Source organism: Mus musculus, chromosome 5, assembly GCF_000001635.26.
Source record: "Mus musculus strain C57BL/6J chromosome 5, GRCm38.p6 C57BL/6J".
NCBI lineage: Eukaryota > Metazoa > Chordata > Mammalia > Rodentia > Muridae > Mus > Mus musculus.
In genome coordinates, this window is record NC_000071.6 from 24,164,748 (window position 1) to 24,186,133 (window position 21,386).

Genomic DNA, 21,386 nt, shown 5'->3' on the forward strand with positions numbered 1-21,386 from the left:
AACGAATGAGTCTCGCAGACTGTATACAGCCAACTAGAGGGTTGCTGGTTGTCTGCTATATCTGGTATTCTCTAGATTCGGGTCCGGGTTCAGGTCCGGGTCCGGGTCCGGGTCAGGGATCCAACGACCGCGTCCCATTTCAGCATACCCGAGCGCTGACAGCTCTGCTCTTCTTAAATCCCATTGGCTAAAGCCCACGCGGCTCACGGCACACTGGTCACAGAGCCTCTGGGCGCGGGGCGATGACGTCACACTAGCCGGGCCTCGGTTGCTGGAGCCTGGGCCCTCGCCGGCGACCGCGAGCAGGGTCGAGCTGGGACGGCGCTACCATGACCATATGCCAGTTTTTCCTTCAAGGCCGGTGCCGCTTCGGAGACCGCTGCTGGAACGAGCATCCCGGCGCCCGGGGTGCGGGCGGGGCTCGGCAGCCGCCACCGCAGCAGCAGCCACCCTCAGGTGACGGTCTGGGAGCCTTGAGCCAGGGCCACTTGCTGCGGACGCACACCTCCACCCCGGGCCCCTGCCCTGGCATGCGACGTCTCACCCCCAGTAGTTTGACAAGTCGTTTCTGATCGTCACACGTGGACAGGCGTTTGGACTTGGGTGCTCCTGTCAAACACTGCGTTTTTAAATTAGAGATATCTTCATCAAAACCTCCTTTTTGGTGAATGGCAGTGGTAGGGAGAATTCACGTGGGTTCATTCAGACCCCTTTCTCTACTCTTTCCCCTTCCTTGTCCGTGATCACAAGCTCTTAAAATCTGGGCTTTAGTTAGTAGCTTCCGACACTGGGTCAAGAACCTTACAAGTTTTGTGGAAAGGGTATTCAGGGGTTAGACATTAAACCAGCACAAAACAAGGTTTTAGAAGTCAGATAAATACGTTTTGTTCTCTTAATTTTGGAACCTAGTTTTTTGTTTGTTTTGGTTTTTAGGTTTTCAGAGATCGGCTTTCTCTGTGTAACAGCCCTAGCTGTCCTGAAAAACTCTTTGTAGACCAGGCTGGCCTTGAACTCACAGAGATCCACCTGCCTCTGCCTCCTGAGTGCTGAAATTAAAGTCATGTGCTACCACTGCCCAGTGGAACCTAGTTCGTGACGTTGTCAGTGGGTGCTTCTCTTTCCCCTTCTCTTTAAGGCTCCTCCAGCCCCTGTGTTCATGCTGGTTTCATATTTCCAGTCTTTTCGTGGAGGAGACAGATTGTATCATCTACAATGCTTCTAGTGAAAGACTCCAAATTAGGAGTCAGGTTCCGATAGATACTGGTATACTCCCAGGGACTGCTGAGAGGAATGTTTGCCATTTGGTCTCTGGAAACCTACTTTAAATGTAGTAATTTGCAAGTAAATGTTCAGTAGATAGATAATTAGGGGAAAAATACAAATAAAACTTTAGAATGAAAAGAAAGAAAAAGAATGCTTTGTAATTTTAAGGCCCACATTTGGGCCTTAAATACCTCTCTCTTTCCCTCTGCTCTGCTCCATCTTACGTAGCTTCCTGTTCCTCCTCCTGTGAGAGCTGGGCATATCCTATTCTGTCAAATTTTTCTCTGATTTGTCACTTTGTCTGGCACTCAATTAGATACCACTTTCAAACATAGCTGCTTCCTTCTACAGACTAACTTTACTTTCGATGTCTGAGATTAAAGCTGTGTACTAAAGGCATGTCTATTTCAGCCAGAGGAGTACTCTATCAGTCTGTTTTTAGTATATATTAAGTGATATATTTTCTAAATCCTAAGATAAATTACCTTTATCCTAGCATAAACTAGGAAGTGATAAGATTAAAAACAGTATCAAAACCTGAAACAAGTCCTATTGGCTTATTATTATTATTTTATGAGTTGTTAGAAATCTACGCTATACTTTACCTATTAGTAAGCTCTGCGATCTCTATATGAAGGATAGGTTGTGGGCATTGTGTCCACAAAGTAAAGACAGAGGCAAACACTTTTTAAATACCTATTTAAGGACAGAAAGTAAAATTTAACCCTTTTTATTATCCAGTTTATTCATTGTTCTCTTTCATTCATTGTCTCTATGGCCCAGTGCAGAAGCATACACACACATCCAATGATAGGTCAAATGAGGGCCTTGACCGAGCTGGGCTCACCGCAAAGCTTTTAGAGATGTTTAGAGTATTTTTTATTTATTCCCTCATGGTCAATTTAATAGGCTTAACACTGAACTCACCGATATGTCTTTATATTTCTATGATCACATTGATCTCACTTTGTTGTTGCTTTTTGTCAGCTTGGGTTTTGGGGTTTTTATTTGCTTTTTGAGATGAGGCCTCACTATATAGTTCTGACTGACCTGGAACTTAGAGACCTGCCTGTCTCTCCCTCCACAGTGCTGTGATTAAATTCTTACACCAACACACCTGGCCTTGATCTCATTTTTTAATATAAAGAGAACATTATGTGACTTGTTATAACATATAACAAACTATAACTCATAAAGGGATTGTCATTTAAAACTAGTAGAAAATAGCACTGTGTATAATGTCAAGACATAATAACATAAAATGTAATAGAGATCTTCAAGATTGGAAAAATTTACCAATTTTCTGATTGTTTGTTTTCTTGATTATTTTAGGGAATAACCGTCGAGGGTGGAATGCCAGCAGCCAGAGGTACTCCAACGTCATCCAGCCTTCCAGCTTCCCCAAGTCCACACCATGGGGTGGCAGCAGAGATCAGGACAAACCACCATTCGGCTCTTTTGATTCTGGGGCTTCTACCAGCAGAGGCTTTGGGTCATCTCAAAACCCTTTTGCTTCACCTCTCTCTGATGAGCAGAAAGATGAAAAGAAACTTCTGTGAGTTAAAAGTGTTGTAGAAAATCAATTGCTTAGCTTTTCCAGAAGCAATTACAGTGTTTTCAGTAAGCAAAACAAGAAAAAGAAGTCACCCGTGGCCCTGTGGCTCAGCCAGTCTGTTCACACTGTGAGCTTCTCAGACCTCATCACTTAGTGTGCGTTCTTAGGTTTGTCTGCTCTGGTCCACTTCCTGCTGTACTAGCATATTTCAAAGGTCAGTCTTGCTTAAACTAAAGTCGGTGTGCTCTGTGCTCTTTACAGAGTATCGGGTAACTCAGAACAATCGCTATCCTCAAGGGTACTGATAATATCACATATTTTTCTTTGTAAAACCTTTATTTCAGTTTCCCTATTTGAAGTTCCATAAAGAGTGAATTTTTAGGTTAGTTTGGGGTGTATTTTTTTTAAGGGGACAAGCAGGCTTTGTTTTATTTGAAAGCAGGGTCTCCCTATGTAGTCCAGGCTGGTTTGTAACTCAGGTCTCACTGCCTCTCTGTCTCCAGAGTGTTGTCACTTCACCAGCCATTTGTTTCTGAAATGCTGAGGACTGTGCCTAAATCTTCAAGCATCAATTGTGTGTGTGTGTGTGTGTGTATGTGTGTGTGTGTGTGTGTGTGTGTGTGTGTGTGTGTGTAACAAGGCAAAGTTCTATTGTGATCCTAAGTGTAATAGCATCCTTTGTGATACCTATCACTTTAGTAGTTAATGGTCACATTCGATATGAAAGAAACATTAATTTAGAGTCAAATGTATAACTTTGTTCAGATTTGCTGTTAAGTGCACAGATCTGAAGGCTGGAGAGGTGGCTTAGCAGTTAAGAACATTGGCTGTCTTTCCAGGGGACCTGAGTTCAATTTCCAGTACCCACACAGCAGCTCACAACTTTTGGTAACTCCAGTTCCAAGGGATTCAACACCCTCACACAGACATACACCAAGGCACATAAAGCTAAAAATAAATTATTTAAAAGTATATGTTTTAAGTACATGGACCTGTTTCCTATATTACAAAGTAGAAAATTTAAGTAAAATATATCTGAAGTCCTATAACCCACTCTTAAATTTTAATGATTCTCTATAACTGGTAGTGGTACTTTTTATTGTTTCCAGTTAAAAATACTGTGCATTGTATTTAGTTCTTTAAAAAATATTATATTTATGATAATTCTTAAGTATATGGATTAGTTTTTCTATTAATTAAAAAGATAGCACTATTAATTATTCTTTATTATTTGTAACTACAAAATACAAGGTGTTTGTTGTTTTGGAAACAGTGTACAGCCCAGATTGACCTTAAACTCACTGTGTTACCTGCCTGGCCTCAAAATTCTCCTCAATCACCCAGGTGCTAGGACTGCAGCTGTGTTCCACCATGCTCAGGTTGTCATTCATAGTTCTGTGAACTTCTGAGGTAGAAAAGAGTCTTCAGAAAAGAAGATGGTGGTGGCACACGCCTTTAATCTGGCACTTCGGAGGCAGAGGCAGGAGGAGCTCTGAATTGAAGCCAGCCTGGCCTACAGAGTGAGTTCCAGGACAGCCAGGGCTACAGAAAGAAACCCTGTCTCAAAAAACAAAACAAAAACAAAAAAAGAAAAGAAAATTAAAAATATGTAAACTTATGTATTTACTAGAATTTAAATTTTTAGTCACTTAACTTCATAAGTAACAAATTTTAATGAGCAAGTAAAATATCCATTACTCTCATTTTTCTTTCTTTTCTTCTTTTTCCAGGGAAGGAATTGTTAAGGACGTAGAAGTTTGGGAGTCGTCGGGACAGTGGATGTTTTCTGTTTACTCGCCAGTGAGAAAGAAACCCAATATTTCAGGTAACTGGGAAACGTGCTTGACTTGTTGGCTGTTTTTTGGTGAGGATGGAACCCAGACCAGCATACATGCTAGGCAAGAGCCCTGCCACTAGGCTATGGATGCAACCCTGTACTTGTATGTGTTTTTAAAATATAAAATTTCTACTGTCTAAAACTAGGCCATGCTAAATAAATTTATTCCAAACTTAGGCACAGCTAGAATTTGATCTTTTTTAAAGTATTCAAGTATCCCAGCTAAATGATTCAGAGACTGAAAGCCATAATGTAATTCTTTTAGTTTATATTATTTATTCTCAAGAAAGAATAATAAAATCAGGATCTACACAGTTTTAATTCAGTCAACTAAGGAGAGGCCCTGCTTTATGGATTCCCTCTGTAAACCCTCAGGATGCCCTCAGTGCTACCTTGTGGCCAGGAGGGTCCCACGCTGCCCTCCATTGGAGCCCTGGCTGCTGCCTTGCCTTTCCTCCTCTTCCCCACCAAGAATCCTGCTTCTTCATAAAGCCTGTCGGAACTCTCAAGGAGCCATAGAGATGGCATCTCTTTAGAAGACTCCTTTCTTTCCATTTGGTTTTTCCCATGATCCCTATGACTGCCAAGTTCTTCCAAGCCTCTCATGGAGAGCCTAAGTCTCTCCTGTTGAGACAGCAGGCGTGGCCCAGCCCAGCCCAGAAGTCAGGGTCAGATTCCAGGAGCGCTGCTGGGCCTCACCCCTCACCTCTGGCTCACCACCACCACTCTCTTATTCAGGTAAAAACTCTTTACTGACTTTCATTTGTCCTGCACCCTGATCTGCATTTGAGGGACACATAAACCATGAGCGGTTGGGGTTCTTCCCGGAACCTTGTATCCTGGAGGAAAGAAAACAAGAAACCATGACAACAGACCGTTTAAGATAGTGGTAGTTTCTGTAAGCTTTGTAAGCCCTAGATATTTAAATTTAAATATTAGTACTTAAGTACTACCAAGTATTAAATCTTAATTTACAAATGGACCTAAAGCCTAATGTCTTACATCTCTGGTTTACATTTCAAAATATGAAATATAGAGAGTTCTCCATAGGGTGATCATGTAAAATATAGGACATGCAGTTAAATTTAAATTTCAGATAAGAAAGTAGTATTTTCAGGCTGGAGAGATGGCTCAGCGGTTAAGAGCACCAACTGCTCTTCCAGGGGTCCTGAGTTCAATTCCCAGCAACCACATGGTGGCTCACACCCATCTGTAATGAGATCTGATGCCCTTTTCTGGTGTGTCTGAAGAGAGCACTGGTGTACTCACATACATAAAATAAATCTTTTTTAAAAAGAAAATATTTTCAATATATGTATCCTATGTAATATCTGGGACATCCTTAAATTTGTTTTATATTTGAAATTTTAATTTATGTAAACATCTGGGTTTTTTGTTAGTTAAATCTGGCAGCCTATCCCTGAGATATCTGTAGGAACTGGATATATTCATAAATGTTTTCATAATAATACTAAGACACTAATGGCCATTTTGATTGAAATGTGTAGTATTGGTATAAAAGTATTGTTGAGTAAAACTGATGGATTTAGCATAAACCGAAACAGCAACAAGCTGCTCGTAGACTGTAGGAATCATGGGAAGAAGGATTTGGAATAGCATTCGAACTCGAGGAGGTAAAATTATCTCCGTTCTTAATGAAATAACAGTCTCTGATTTTACACCCTCTTAGCCTTTGACTATGCACTTTACCTACCTCAGACAAAGCAGGGGTGCATGTACTCCGTGCTTCTGCCCTGTACCCACGTGTGCTGCTCACGCGAAGGGATGTTTGCCACCACCAGATGGTATTGGAAAGAATAACAGCTCTATGGTTATTCACACTTGGCTTTGGTAGATATTTTCTGAATGAGAACAGAACAGTGAATGAGATAAACCTGTCACCTGGGCGATTGTGGCAGAGAATGACAGGGTTACTGCCAATAGTAAAACTGAAATTCCCTGGGAAAAGGTAGAGTGATGGAAACCCTTTCTGTCACATGAGGACAACAGCTTCCCAGTCTTTAAAAATCTCTTCTAGTAAGGCTAGTGGTGGTGCTGGGCATGGTGGCAGAGGCAGGCGGATTTCTGAGTTAAGGCCAGCCTGGTCAACAGAGTGAGTTCCAGGACAGCCAGGGCTACACAGAGAAACTGTGTCTCGAAAAAAAAAAAAAAAGAAAGAAAAAGAAAAAAAAAACTGTGTCTCGAAAAAAAGAAAAAGAAAGAAAAAGAAAAAGAAAAAAGAAAGAGAGAGAGAGAGAGAAAGACAGACAGACAGACTAGTCATAGCATGAATATGTGTCGACTTCAGGGTTAGTTTGTGTTTTTGTTTTTGCATTCTAGAGGGCCCTGTGTCATGTATGGAAGTTCTCTAGGGCTTGTTCAAGACCAAAGTGTCTTGTTACAGAATCACGCTGGCTGAAATCCATTCTAAGTCCAAGATGAACAGACAGATGAATTGTAATCTAACTACTCAAAAAGTTAATTGGCTTTTATATCTGCTTTATAACTGGCCTTTAAAACCCTCCCACTTGTCTGGGCATAGTGGCATGCACCTTTAATCCTAGCACTCGGGAGGCAGAGGGGGGCTGATTTCTGTAGTTAAAGGCCTTCCTGGTCTACAGAGTGAGACCCTGTCTTGAAAAAACAAACAAAATAAAAACCTTCCACTCTCTAGCCACATTTATCTGAAAAAGCCATTGAGACTTGTTTTTCCAGTGACAAGTCTTTGGGATGTAGTTTGTATACAACAGCCAATAGCAGGATAAAAGCAGAAGCACAGAGAAGCACAGACAGGAACTGGCAGACAGAGCTGGTGAGAGCCACTCAGCAACTCAGAGCATGTCCTGCTGGTGCAGGGTATGTGGGTTCAGCTTCCAGTCTTCATGGTGGCTGCCTCACAACTTCCTGTAACTAGTTCCAAGGGAGCCAGCACTGCATTCTGACCTCTACAGACATCAGTACTCCAGAACACACACACACACACACACACACACACACACACACACACTTAAAACTAGTATTTAGAAAAACCAACTAAGCTATCTGAGAAGCCAAACATTAACAAGCTCACTAATGTATGTGGATACATTTTCATTATAAAGACCTAACTTTTGTGTGATGTTGGAGCACAACTAGCACTCTAGCACTCTAGAGGTAAAGGCAGGTGGATTTCTGTTGAGTTCCAGGCCAGCCTGGCCTATAGACTTAGTTCCAGGATAGCTAGGCCTATACATAGAAACCCTGTCTCAAAAAATAAAAAACAAACAAAAAAACAAACTTCTCTGTAGCTAGAATATTTCTTTTGTACCATGTCCTAGTTTGCTTTTCTGTTGCTGTGATAAACACCATGACCCAGAAGCAACTTGGCAAAGACCGGGTTTATTCAGCTTACAGGCTAATGGCCGATCATTCAGGGAAGCCCATGCTGGAACCAAAGGCAAGAAGAGTTTGAAGCAGAACAGAGAAACACTGCTCGCTGGCCTGCTTCCCCAGGTGTGCTCAGCTATCTTTCTCACACAGCCCAGGTTCAGCTGCCTAGGGATGGTTTTAATCGCGGTGAGCTGGGCCCCCAGCCCTCATACATCAATTAGCAATTGAGAGACATCCCACAGACATGCTCACAAGGCCAGTCTAACAGGCAGTCCCCTCCCCTGAGGTTCTCCCCCAAGAAGGGAGTGCCACTGACAGCCAAGATTAGCCATTACATACTATCCTTTTAAATACTATCCTGAGAAAATAGCTATTCAAATAATTCTGTATTCTAACTTCTGTATTCTGTGATTCAGATAAGAAACTAGTTGGTCACAGCTTGAATGAATAGAGATTGGGGTGAGAGTTCCATGACAGAGAGTTGTTACATTCTTAGGAGACCCTTTTAAGAGTTAAGCCTTGAATGAAGAGAAAGCATCTGATATAAGAAGCTTGGAGGAAACACTCCCAGCAATCTGACAGCTGGTGCAGAGGCCTTGAGGTGAGAGCACTGAGCTTGAATAATAGAAGAAAGAAAGTAATGATACAGGCAGGGTAAAGCCAGAGCAGCAGCCAAGGCTCATATGATGCTGGCTCTCATTACATCGGATATGCAGCTATTGAAGAGCTTCAGCAGAAGCATGTGGTCTGACTAGAAAAAGCTGACCCAGTGATGCAGGAAGGGGGAGAATGAGCTCTGGGAGTGAGCACAAGACAAGGAGGCAGGGAGACAAGTTAGGAAGTGATGCTGATGACCGACCTAGAGCTATTGGCAGTGGACACAGAGTCAGTCAAAGTTGAGTTCTGTTTTGAACCAGCAGGATGCTAATACTTTAGATACAGAAAAACAAACAAATCCAGTATGATTCCTGAGTGCTTTTTGCAGTGGAGTAAACTAAATGGTACAAGGGTTCCAAGGACATTTGTGTCAAAAATAAGAACATTGCCTTTGGAGCTAAAGGGATCTGCAACCCTATAGGTGGAACAACATTATGAACTAACCAGTACCCCGGAGCTCTTGACTCTAGGTGCATATGTATCAAAAGATGGCCTAGTCGGCCATCACTGGAGAGGCCCATTGGACACGCAAACTTTATATGCCCCAGTACAGGGGAACGCCAGGGCCAAAAAAATGGGAATGGGTGGGTAGGGAAGTTGGGGGGAGGGTATGGGGGACTTTTGAGATAGCATTGGAAATGTAATTGAGGAAAATATGTAATAAAAAATATTAAAAAAAAAAAGAACATTGCCTTTCTTAGGGTTCTCAGTGCTAAAAGTAGAGTCATTGGTTTAGACAATAAAATCACTTGGTGGTATAGATAAACTGAAACATTTTTGGTATTTCCTTTAAAGTATATGCATATTAAGAACACCAACTGTTCTTCCATATGACCTGTAATCAATTTTAGCTTCTATATGGCAGCTCATTAACTTCAGTTCCAGGGTATTGATCTGACACTAGGCACACATGTGGTGCACATGCATTCATGCAGGCAGAACATCCATGCACCACATTATTTATGAATTTATGTCTTTATCTATATAAAGTGGCTGTGTACTTTTGTTCTGCATGCTTGCTTTTTTCATCAGGGCCCCAGACCCCATGCATGCCAGGCAGACATTCTCCACAGAGCTACATTCCTAAGCCCCAGTATTCTACATTTATCAATGAACGCACTCGAATAAGCATCCTTTTGCATAACACAAGTATCTGAAGTTAAATCCTAGAAATTTAGGTCAGGGCTGGTGAGATGGCTCAGTGTGTAAGAGCACCCAACTGCTCTTCCGAAGGTCCGAAGTTCAAATCCCAGCAACCACATGGTGGCTCATAACCACCCATAATGAGATCTGATGCCCTCTTCTGGTGCGTCTGAAGACAGCTACAGTGTACTTACATATAATAAATAAATAAATAAATAAATAAATAAATAAATAAATAAATAAATAAATAAATCTTTAAAAAAAAGAAATATAGGTCAGAGTCTAAGCATTTAGCACTTGTGCTTGTTTATGGACAGTTTGCCCCAGAAAATTCCTTAGTGTGTTCAGAACAGCATCCATCACCACTCCTGAGTGGCAGTGATCATCTGTTCTTAGTGTCTGCCAGTCTGTGAGGAGAGCATTTTATTACTAAGTTGAATTTTTTTAAAGTTTTCTTTATTTACTTGCCTTCTGAAATTGTAGTGAGCTGTTTGTATTTTCTGTCTTTGCCTGTCTCTGTACTGACTTAGAAACAATGTTTCTGTATTAAAAATGTTACTCATGTGTATGCAGTTGTGGTTTTCCTGGTTTCTTGTTTGCCTTTTCAATTTGTTTATTGCAGATGTAACAGCATTGGTTTGAATGTGTCTAATCAGCTCTTGTTTTCCTTTCACTCTTTATCTTTACAGAATTCTTCATTCAAGGATGAAATAACTATATTTTCTTCCAGTTAATTTAAACATTAGTGTATATAGGGTTTGATTTTTTTTTCCTTGATCTTGAAATATTTCTGACAACCAGCATTATAGCATTTTGTCTCAAACTCTAGCTTTACTACCAGAATCACTTACTGTTTAAATTCCAACTGATTCCTCACTTCAGGTTTCACAGACATTTCACCAGAGGAGTTGAGGCTTGAATACCATAACTTCTTAACCAGCAATAACTTACAGAGCTATGTAAGTTTGTTTTCTATTCCTCTACCTCAGCAGCATTGGCTGCCAGTTACTGCTTCCTGTGTTTGTAGTGGCTTGCTTATGTTTTGGTATGTTTGGTGAAAGTGGTGGCTTGAATATGCTTGACCCATAGGGCATGGCTATTAGGAGGTGTGGCCTAGTTGGAGGAAAAGTGTCACAGAGAGACTGGGCTTTGAAAGTCTCCTGTGCTCAGGCTCCACCTAGTATGGAAGAAAGCTTCTTCCTAGCTGCCTGCAGGAAGGAGTCCTCTCCTGGCTGCCTTTAAATCAAGACATAGAACTCTCAGCTCCTCCTCCAGCACCGTTTCTGCCTGTCTGCTGCCATGCTTCCTGCCATGATAATGGACTGAACCTCTGAAACTTTAAACTAGCCCCAATTAAATATTTGTCTTTATAAGAATTGCCTTGGCCATGGCATCTCTTCATAGCAGTAGAAACTCTGAGGCAGGAGTTGGTATCAGGGACTTGGGTATTGCTGTGATAGGCCTGACCATGTTTTGTTTGGAGGAATGTGAATTTTGGTACTTCAATTTGGAAAGCTAGAATGCTTTAAGTGGGGCTTAATGGGCCACCAAGTAGGACTATGGGAAACATTGGTGCTGGGGGTGATTTCAACTCTGGAGAGTCTTCTGATGTTTTGGTGAAGAATGTGGCTGCTTTTTGCCCTTGTCAAAAGAGTCTGCCTGAGGCTAAGGTAAAGAGATTTATGTTCATTGCATTGACAAAGGAAGTCTCGAAAAAGCTCAGCATAGACTTTGTCCTCTGGTTTGCTCTCATGAAGAGTATTTTCATCAAGCATAGCCAGCTTAGAAAGGAAAAATACAAAATGTGTGGTTCACAGAGTAAAGGGGCAGCAGGACGAGGAGTGGAGCTGAATGCTGTGTTCAGGAGAGTAAATGGAATGAAGGGAGTGGTGACCTTGAGACAAGATCCCACCCAGCTACGCTTGTGCATTTGCAGTTGCATGAGAGAGAGTTATATTATGTTAGGCATTACTATGACCTGCTTGTTTTTATTTGGACATAAGGAGATACGATTTTGTGTCACATTGACAAGGGATGGATCATGATGGCTATTCTCAGTTTTCAAGTTGATTAAGATCAGTAATGAAAAACTTAGGTCTAGATCAGTAATGAAAAACTTAGGTCTAGGCATGGTGGTACATGCCTTTAACCCCAGGAGACAGAGGCAAGCAGATCCCTGAGGTCAGGCCAAGTACAAAGCAAGCTCCAGGTAAAGAAAAACTGAAGGCCAGGCATGGTGGTACTCACCTTTAATCCCAGCATTAAGGAGACAGCTATGCAGACTCTTGACTTCAAGGTCAATCTACAGAAGTTGTTTCAGGACAGCCAATCTTAGACACTGAAGGAGTTGGAAACAAAAGTTGGCTGGTAATATAAGAGAACAAGGGGGCCATAATCGAGCCCCAGCAAGCAGCAGAACTTAGCAGCTTCGGCCATGTGGCTCTAGCTTTAAAGTAAAGAATAGAAGGGGTTACTGGAACAACTGATGCTAGGTGGCTGGAGCTAAGACGTTAATAGTGCTTAAGAAAAGACCAGCATCACTGAGGTGAAACCTGGGAAGTGTTTTCTGAGAGCACAAAGAAGCTGTGTTCCAGAGATAGCCAAGGATGTACCTTGTGCTGTAGCTGGACTTGGTAATGTGTAAGAGTCACCCAGGTGGTACTGGTTTGGAAGGCATGAAGGGGTCATGGAGAGCAGCTGGAGCTTGGCACTGTGAGAGGTCAGGAGAGGCCACTGGTGAAGATGCAGCCTCAGTGGCAGTTGAAGGCCTAGGACTGGAGGGGTCATGCAGAGAAGTTGAGGCTTGGCACCTTGAAGAGAACCTACGAGAGGCCATTGGTTGGTGACACACTTCCTCCAACAAGGCCACACCTCCTAATAGTATCACTCCCTCTGGGCCTAGCATATTTAAACCACCACAGTAAGAACTGTTAATTTTTTTAAAAAGGTCAATGTCTTTTTAAAATTGTTTCATTGTCTAAATTAATAATGATGTGCTATTGTGATAAGGGATATTATTTTATAAGTTATCCATCAACCAGTCCTACAACTCAGACCTTCTGTCATCTGAAAGACATTACTGCTTCCATTGGTGCTAGTCCATGATGGAGACCAGGAAAACAGAGTTCTGCCTCACACATTAACACTCACAGAGCAGACATCCGGAAGAAACCAGAGTGAGTGGGCCAGTGAGTAAGCTGGGTGCCTGAAGGAAATAATTTCTGTTGTCTACAGTCAGGACTGTGCATTCCAGCTACTACACATAATTCCCTCCTGTCCAGATATCACCAGTTCTGCACTTCTAGGTGATCAGCAGTGAGGTACAGGGAGTGAGAGAACAGAGAGGCAACTAGACCTGGATGATCTCTGGCAAACAGGAGCAGGGCTTAAACAGTCAGTCTTGAGTTAATTTTGTTTTCTCTCTCCAGCTAAACTCTGTTCAACAGCTTGTAAGTCAGTGGAGGAATAGGATAAATGAACTGAAAAATCTAACTATGTCGACCAAAGGAGCTCTGGTGAGTACTGAAGAAGTTTCTTCAAAGAAGTGTCTTATCTACCCTGTTTTGTTTTGTGTTGGTTTTTAAGACAAGAGTAAATAGACTAGGACGTCCTGCAACTTGTCATGTAGCCCAGGCTGCTCTTGAACTCACAACCACCTGTCTCGGTCTCCTCCATGTCTAGCTTCCTGTTGCTTTTTGTGTGTTTCTTGAGACAGGGTCTCATCTGAAATGGTCCTGACTAGCCTGGAACTCAGAGACCCCTGTGTCCACCTTGAGTGCTGGGATTAAAGGTGCACACTGGCTCTATTGCTTTTATTTTTTAATTTCCATTATTTTATGTGTGTGTTTTGCCTGCATGTATATCTGTGCACCAAGTATGTACCTGATGTAGCAGAAGTCAGAAGAGGGTGTGTAATCCCCTGGAATTGGAGTTATAGTTAAGAATTGCCATGTGGTGCAGGGAATCAAAATCAGGTCCTCTTGAAGAGCAGTGTTGATAACCTGTGAGTCATCTTTCTAGCTCCTAGTGCTTTTTGGTAGAGGATGTTTCATTTATAACTTGAAGGGCAAAGTAAAGTCTCTGTAAATGATTATGGCACACACCCTCACCCTGTGCCCACACACCCTCACCCTGTGCCCACACACCCTCACCCTGTGCCCACACACCCTCACCCTGTGCCCACACACCCTCACCCTGTGCCCACACACCCTCACCCTGTGCCCACACACCCTCACCCTGTGCCCACACACCCTCACTATGTGGTCATCTAGAGCTGAAGCTCTAGAACTTATTCTGTTTCTCAGAAAAGTGGGGACAGTTGTGCTTTTTTTGTTTTTGTTTTTGTTTTGTTTTGTTTTTTGGTTTTTCGACACAGGGTTTCTCTGTGTAGCCCTGGCTGTCTGTAGACCAGGCTAGCCTCGAACTCAGAAATCCGCCTGCCTCTGCCTCCCGAGTGCTGGGATTAAAGGCTAGTTGTGCTTTTTAGAACCAGTTTTCAGTTAGCCACGGTAGACTCCTTTAGTTCTTGCACTAGGGAGACAGAGATAGACAGATCTCTCTGAATTTGCAACAACGGATCTACATACTGGAGTCCAAGACAGCCAAGGAATGCTTAGACCTTGTTTATAAATAAATAAATAAATAAATAAATAAATAAATAAATAAATAAATAAATAAATAAATAAATAAAATGTAAAACTTTAGCATAAGGTTTTAAACTGGGGTAGGACTAGTTTTGAAAGTTGGAAACTATTACAAATTCAAGGACTTAAAGATGTGCTTATTCCACCTGGCAGCTGTAGAGCTCCCTTGGCCGCACCATTGCTGAGAGCTGGGAGCACAGTAATGCCTAAGTCTAAGGAGCTGTAGACCTTCCGTCTGGGATGAGTGCTTCCAGGTCATTGTGAACGTTGTAAGGTCCCTGGAACAACCCGTCCTCAGTGGCTTAGCACGTCATCGTTGTTACTCTTTTATCATGAGCATAGATGCACTTACATTTGTTTATCCATTTACCTATTGGTGACTATTACTCCAGTAAAAAGAAGCAAGGAAAAAACAAAACAAAACAAAAACCCTGTATAATTCTGTCGTTATGAAACTATGGAAGGGACAGCACCTGTCTGTAGTGGTGAGCTAATGATCAATTGTGTGGGACCAGAAGTGGAGAAAGGGCTGTCTGCCCAGGAAGGTCATAGGAAGCTCTTAAGGGCAATAGAAATTGGTTTGCGGTGATTATAAGTGTATTAGGAGTCACTGAAATATGTCAAAACACATCATCTCTGCTCAACCTGAGGGTGATGACCCTTTCACAGGGGTCACATATGAGACATCTATATGTCAGATATTTATGTTACAGTTATGTAACAGTAGCAAAATTACAGTTTTGAAGTAGCAACTAAAATAATTTTATGTTGGGGAGGTCACTGCAACATGAGGAAATTGTATTAAAGTGTCACAGCATTAGGAAGGTTGAGAAGTAGCTCTATGTGAACTAGATGAAATTGTCTAAGATACTTCTAGGAAAGAAAGCTCAGCTTCAATGGTTTCAGGCTTGGTGCAGTGGTATGCAACTTTAATCACGGCACTTAGGTAGAGGAGAGGTGGATATCTGTGAGCTCAAGATAGCCTAGTCTATAGAGAAAAAAAGAAGAAAGACAAATGTCTTGGAGGGAAGGAGTCGGGATTGGTGGAAGGTTCCTTGAAAAGGGCATCCATCAGTCAGCAGAGTAGGTCAGTCCAATGGGTTTTAGTAGGAAGCGTTTTATAGCACTGTGACTGCAAGTTGAGTTGAAGCATTGAGGAGGTAGCCTGGGCATACTCTGACAAGAGACCTCCAAGAGAAAGCTCTGAATGGCTTTGAAAGCCCTGTTTTTATAGTGCTGCAGATCAGGCTGGGCTTACCCAGGCCAGGCGGATTCTACCTGACCCATACTCCTCCCTAACTATGGCTTCTGAGATTGACTTGAATACGTTTATATATATATATAGCTTTCAGTAATTTGAGGGATTTTAAAGTTTAACTTTTCTAAACACCCAGTTAAACCTGTACCTGGAGTGACTAACAAATTCGGGTGTAATTTTATAAACACTGACATGTGTGGTTTTCTAGAATGCAATTTTATTTATTCTTGAAGGTTTTTTATATGGATACAATGTATATTGATTAAAAAATGTTTTTCTGATTATAATATGTTGTTTTTAACAAGTTGAATTCTAACAATTTTAATTAACAAATTGAATTTAACAACTTGAACTTTAACAAGTATAAAATTAAAGTTGTCCCCAGCCAGAGATAACTGTCGTTCATTTCTAGTGCAGTTTTATATCAATGTGCATATTAGTTGATTTTATAGTTTGTGGAGTATTATATCCTTTCCTTCTCTTGATCACATAATGGACATTTTATATATTAAAAGTGCATATTTAAATAATACATTTTTAAAATGTACTGTATAGCAACAGTCTATGATAACTACTCATGAAGTGTTGTATTTGTGTTGGTTTTTCAGCTCTCTGACGTAAAAGATGGGGTCAGTCAAGCAGTGCCTGCGTTTGGATTTGGAAGTAAGCAAGCAGGGTCGTTTGGGTCACCAGGTAAGAGAGTGTGGCTCAGAAAAGTGGGATGCTATAGATTGCAACTTTAGAAAGCCTGAATCACCATTTTAAATAATTCTCACAAATTCCTCCATAATGGAGCCTTGAAGAACTTAGCTCCACAAATGCTTTGGGAAGGTAGGCTGGTGGAGTGGGAGTAAGGGGGAGTGCTGGGGCTCAGCTTATAGAAGTACTTTTGTCTCTGAGATAGGCTATTACTGTGTAGCCCTGGCCTGGAACTCACTTTGTGAACCAGGACTTTTGATCCTTCTGCCTCTGCCCCTGCAATGGGAGTACAGATGGGAACCACCATGCCCAGCTCTAGAAGAACATTTTAGGAATGTCTCTCTGCCTCATAGGAAACTGGGCGTGATGATTATATATATATATAATTCTAGCCTGCAGAGGCTGCAGTAAAGAATCAAACATCTAAGGCAAGCTTGGCCTTCATAGCAAGGCTCTCAGGAATTTGATAGGAGCACACCAGTGTGGCAGGAGTGTCATTGAGACCTTTGTCAGCACACAGCAGTCACAAGGCTGCTCTGCTGAAAAGCATGGCAAGCCGAAGCGCACACCCACTCTGACTCGCATGGACGCATGAGTCGTGACAGGGCAGTGGGACTCAGAGGGTCGGTTTAACTTTGTTTTCATGTGTCCCTAAACTCTTCAATATCTACACATGTCTGAAATAAGAGAAGGGAGCGGCACGGCCACATTTTCTGACTGTAACCTATGTTTGTAGGCTTCCCAGTGAATAACAGCAGCAGCAGTACTGTTCAGAACTTTAGTTTTAAAACAAGCCCTGGACTTGCCACTCCTCCTTCCGGAAGCACTTCAGTATTTGGAAGTCACCCAGCCTTTGGGGCTGGGCCCTCTGCGGGCTCCTCCATCTCTTCCTCCACTCCAGCCTTTGGACTTGGGAAACCTGAAGCCACGTCTGCTGCATCATTTTCGTTCAAGAGCCCTGAAGGTTCCAGTTTTGCATCACCTGGGTTTTCGGGATTTCCAGCCTCCATGGCAGCGAGTCCCTCTGGCTCTACAACAGCCCCTCCCTTGAGAAGCGGCAGTTCTGTGGCTGGTTTTGGCAGTCCTAGCCCACATTCTCAGGCTGTATTTGCTAAACCTTCCACTGACGTGTTTGGAGGTAGCGGCATATCTACCTCTGTCCTAGCCTCCGGTGCCGCTGATAACGCACTGTTCACACCCAGGGATCAGCTGATGAAGGAAGAACTGGAGCAGTTTCAATCCCAGAGATTTACCCTGGGAAAAATTCCACTGAAGCCGCCACCGGTCGAGCTTCTGACTGTATAAAGGTCAGGTTTAAATACAGAAAGAATGCCTTAGCCAGGCATGTCCTGCATGCCTACAGTCTGGGAAGCTGAGCAGCAGAACACCACAAATTCAGGCCAGTGTGGACAGCACAGAGTGAACAAGAGACCTCCAAGAGAAAGCTCTGAATGGCTTTGAAAGCCCTGTTTTTATAGTGCTGCAGATCAGGCTGGGCTCACCCAGGCCAGGCGGATTCTACCTGACCCATACTCCTCCCTAACTATGGCTTCTGAGATTGACTTGAATACGTTTATATATATATATAGCTTTCAGTAATTTGAGGGATTTTAAAGTTTAACTTTTCTAAACACCCAGCTAAATAAAGGATAGCCAAAAAAGTCAATAAGCAAGGGACTCTTTTGTACTGTAATTACGAGTGGAACTAAACAGTACAGTGTACTGAATAAAGTAATTTTCTCATTCTACTCCACTTTCTGTCCCTTTAAATAGGGATGTGAACAGTGGTTTCTGGAGATCAAACCCAGGTACAGTGTCTCCTGCATGACAGGAACTCCGTCTCCCAACTCTGACTTGTGCCTGCATGTGTGTCTGTGCACCACGTACATGCCTGGTTCCTTTAGAGGTCAGATTCCCTGCAGCTGAGGTTACAGTTGTGAGGCACCATATAAAGGTGCTAGGAACTGAACTCTCGTCCTCTGAAGCAGCAGTCCTCCTAACCTCTGAACTATCTACCTCTCCAGTCCCAAGCCCTCACCTTTTACATGGGAGAAAATCAAACGTGGAAGGAGCCGCTGAGTGGGTGGAGCAGTGGCTGCAGAGATATGCAGATGTGAGGACCCAAGCTGATGCCCAGCACTTAGGCATGGGAGTGCGTGAATCTGTCTCCCCAGCACTCAAGAGGCAGAGACAGGTAGATGCCCAGAACTTGCTGACCAGCCATTTCCAGAAACCCTGTCAAAAGGATGGAGAAATGATAGGGGAAGACACCTAACACCAACCTTTGGCCATCACACACACCTGCGCACAAACACACATGCGTATAGTAGACCAAAAAACTCAAGCAAATGGCTTACCTATTGAAGGATGGGCACTCCAGGTGTTCATGAACAGTGCGGAGCATTCTTTCCCTCGGGATCCATATTCTGACCCTTTTAAAGTGTGATTCCCATCTAACATCAGAGGCGTTGCTCTTCTATGGAGTCCAGCAAATGCAGATCAACTACACAATGACAGGCGGACCAATACATGCGTGTCATTAACAAAGAATCTTCCATCACGTGTCCTTTCACGTGCTTGCTTTAGCAGAGCATCCTCTCTCCTGTGTCTGCTTCAGCGAAACATGCCGTCACGAGTCTGCCTTAGCCTTTCACACCTGTGTCCACTTTAACAAAAACGTTCCTTCATGTTTGCCCCAGCAAAACATCATCCAAACAATTTTCCAAAGAACCCTTAAATTTCCACTTCATTATTTAATCTGGAGTCCACCCTGAGAAGTGGGTATGGTACGGTATGCATCCACTTTCCACAATGAACATCCAATAAACAATATAGATAAACATGGACTGTCTGTTATCTACCACCACCATGGGGAGCATGCAGGTCTTTGCTACAGAGCCGCTGCAGCTAAATCTCAGGTAGAAGGCCTCTGTACTTCCAGCCTCCTCCACTGAGCTAAGGACAATCACCCCTGAGACAAGCTGGCACTTCCCTTCCTCCCCAGGCTCTCACCTAGATGCTGTCCCCAGCCCGTGCACACACACACACACACACTCCTCCGTTCTCAGCTCTTCTGTGACTCCCAAGAGTCCAAGAACCCCACTGCCCCAGCCTTGTCACAGTCCTGGGGACCGCCGAGCCAGCTCCAGCTTTCCCACATCTCAGACTCTGCTTTCTCACCCTCAGAGCAGTATCTAGGTGCTTCCCTGAAGCCCAGCACACTGCATGGAAAAACAGTCAAGCACATCCCATGTCTTACCTCCCCTGTGGCTGTACCCTGAGGCAGGGTGGATGCAGACCCACATTAAATCATAGCTAAAGACACCCCTGTTGATTCTTGGGTGCCTCCCCTATCCCAGGTCTCTGTCTCTTCCTGGAGATGCCCCCTGCCTCCTCACCCTCAGATTTGGGGAGGGGCAGGGGGATGGTTGGATGGCCATGAGAATTAATGGATATCTACACCATACCTCTCTCTATTTTTTTTTCCGAGACAGGGTTTCTCTGTATAGCCCTGGCTGTCCTGGAACTCACTCTGTAGACCAGGCTGGCCTCGAACTCAGAAATCCGCCTGCCTCTGCCTCCCGAGTGCTGGGATTAAAGGCGTGCACCACCACACCCGGCTTTACACCATTACCTCTTAATCCTAATCTTCAAACAATTTCACTAACTAGGAACCAAGCATTACAACAATATGAGTGGGGGGCAGGGGCCCAGAGCATTCTCATTCAAACCACCACATGCGCACCCCTCCAGTGGTACTCTTTATACATATCCTGATAACTACACTGAGAAATAGTATTATGAGGAATCATATTTTGTATCTTATTTACAAAGCATCCTGAAGAACTTTCCATATTAGTAACTATGAGGGTTTGAATAAGTTTGGCCCTATAGACTCATGTGTTTGAATGCTTGGCCCACAGGGAATGACACTATTAGGTGTGGCCTTGTTTGAGTAGGTGTGTCACTGTGCTTTGAGGTCTTCTATGTCTAAACTCCACCCAGCCTGGAGTCAGAGTCTGTCTGCAAAAGACAGGCTGCCTTCAGGTCAAGATTCTTGGCTCCTCCAGCACTGCTTGCCTGGACGCTGCCATGCTTCCCACCATGATGATAATGAACTAAACCTCTGAAACTGTAAGCCAGCCCCTGTTAAATGTTTTCCTTTATAAAAGTTGCCAGGATCATGGTGTCTCTTCACAGCAGTAAAACACTAAGACAATAGCAGATAGATTTATCTGGCTATTGCCCATTGCTAACTGATTTAACTATAGCTCCAATTGTGAGTAGACAATACTAAATTGGTGGATTCTAAGACATAGGTTTTTATACCATTGTGAGTATAACTGAAAATACTGAGTAGAAACTGGATGGCTAGTCCTAGTCTTGTTAGATGCCCCCTGGTCCAGCTTCCCCACAGTATTGATCCCCAGCTGCTGTTGGTGTGGTAGGAGGTTGTGGGACCATGAGGCAGCAGGGCCTAGCTGGAGGAAGTGTCTCGGTAGGGTAGGCCTGTGTTTGTTGGCTGCCCTGATATGAATGACTCCACTGTGCACTCCCTGCCATGCGCTGATACTGAAAGCCAAAACGTCCCACTTACGTTGTTTCTTGTATCTTTTAATTCTTTCAAATCTTACTTTTAATGATGGTTCTTAAACATCTTAACCTCCCTTTTAGCCCACCGCCAACCAGAGTTAGTGGGAAAGAAAGGATATGGGGGAAGTGGGCCTGCTTAGAAATGGTTTTTTTTTTTTTTTTTTTTGGAGCAACTCCTGTCTATGTTGTCAGCAGTTCAGTTCACAGGTTAGCAGTGGCAGCTCGATGCATTCACAAACACTTCACAGATATACAGGCAGTCCAGGTCAGTAGTGCCAGGTTAGCAACAGCAGTGACATGACCCAGCAGAGACAGCCAGCCCTCACTCTTGGCACAGGTCAGCAGGAGGGACCCAGAGGGATGCCAGGA

General features: G+C 43.1%; 1 protein-coding gene across 3 annotated transcripts; it reads left to right on the forward strand.

Annotated features, from left to right (window-relative positions):
• The first annotated feature begins 215 nt into the window (after positions 1-215).
• Positions 216-19,266, forward strand: Nupl2 (nucleoporin like 2). 3 transcript variants are annotated; one of them, XM_030254373.1, is made up of 8 exons: positions 245-456; positions 2,596-2,818; positions 4,549-4,643; positions 5,031-5,393; positions 10,707-10,783; positions 13,253-13,339; positions 16,334-16,418; positions 17,161-19,266. In XM_030254373.1, exons 6-8 carry the CDS (start codon positions 13,319-13,321, stop codon positions 17,727-17,729), a joined length of 675 nt encoding a protein of 224 aa, XP_030110233.1. In that variant the 5' UTR covers positions 245-456; positions 2,596-2,818; positions 4,549-4,643; positions 5,031-5,393; positions 10,707-10,783; positions 13,253-13,318; the 3' UTR covers positions 17,730-19,266. The 3 variants fall into 3 exon arrangements, with proteins under 3 accessions (NP_694732.3, NP_001333511.1, XP_030110233.1); NM_153092.4 differs by lacking the exon at positions 5,031-5,393 and having other exon boundaries at positions 216-456; positions 17,161-19,261; NM_001346582.1 differs by lacking the exons at positions 5,031-5,393; positions 10,707-10,783 and having other exon boundaries at positions 216-456; positions 17,161-19,264.
• The last annotated feature ends 2,120 nt before the right edge of the window (positions 19,267-21,386 follow it).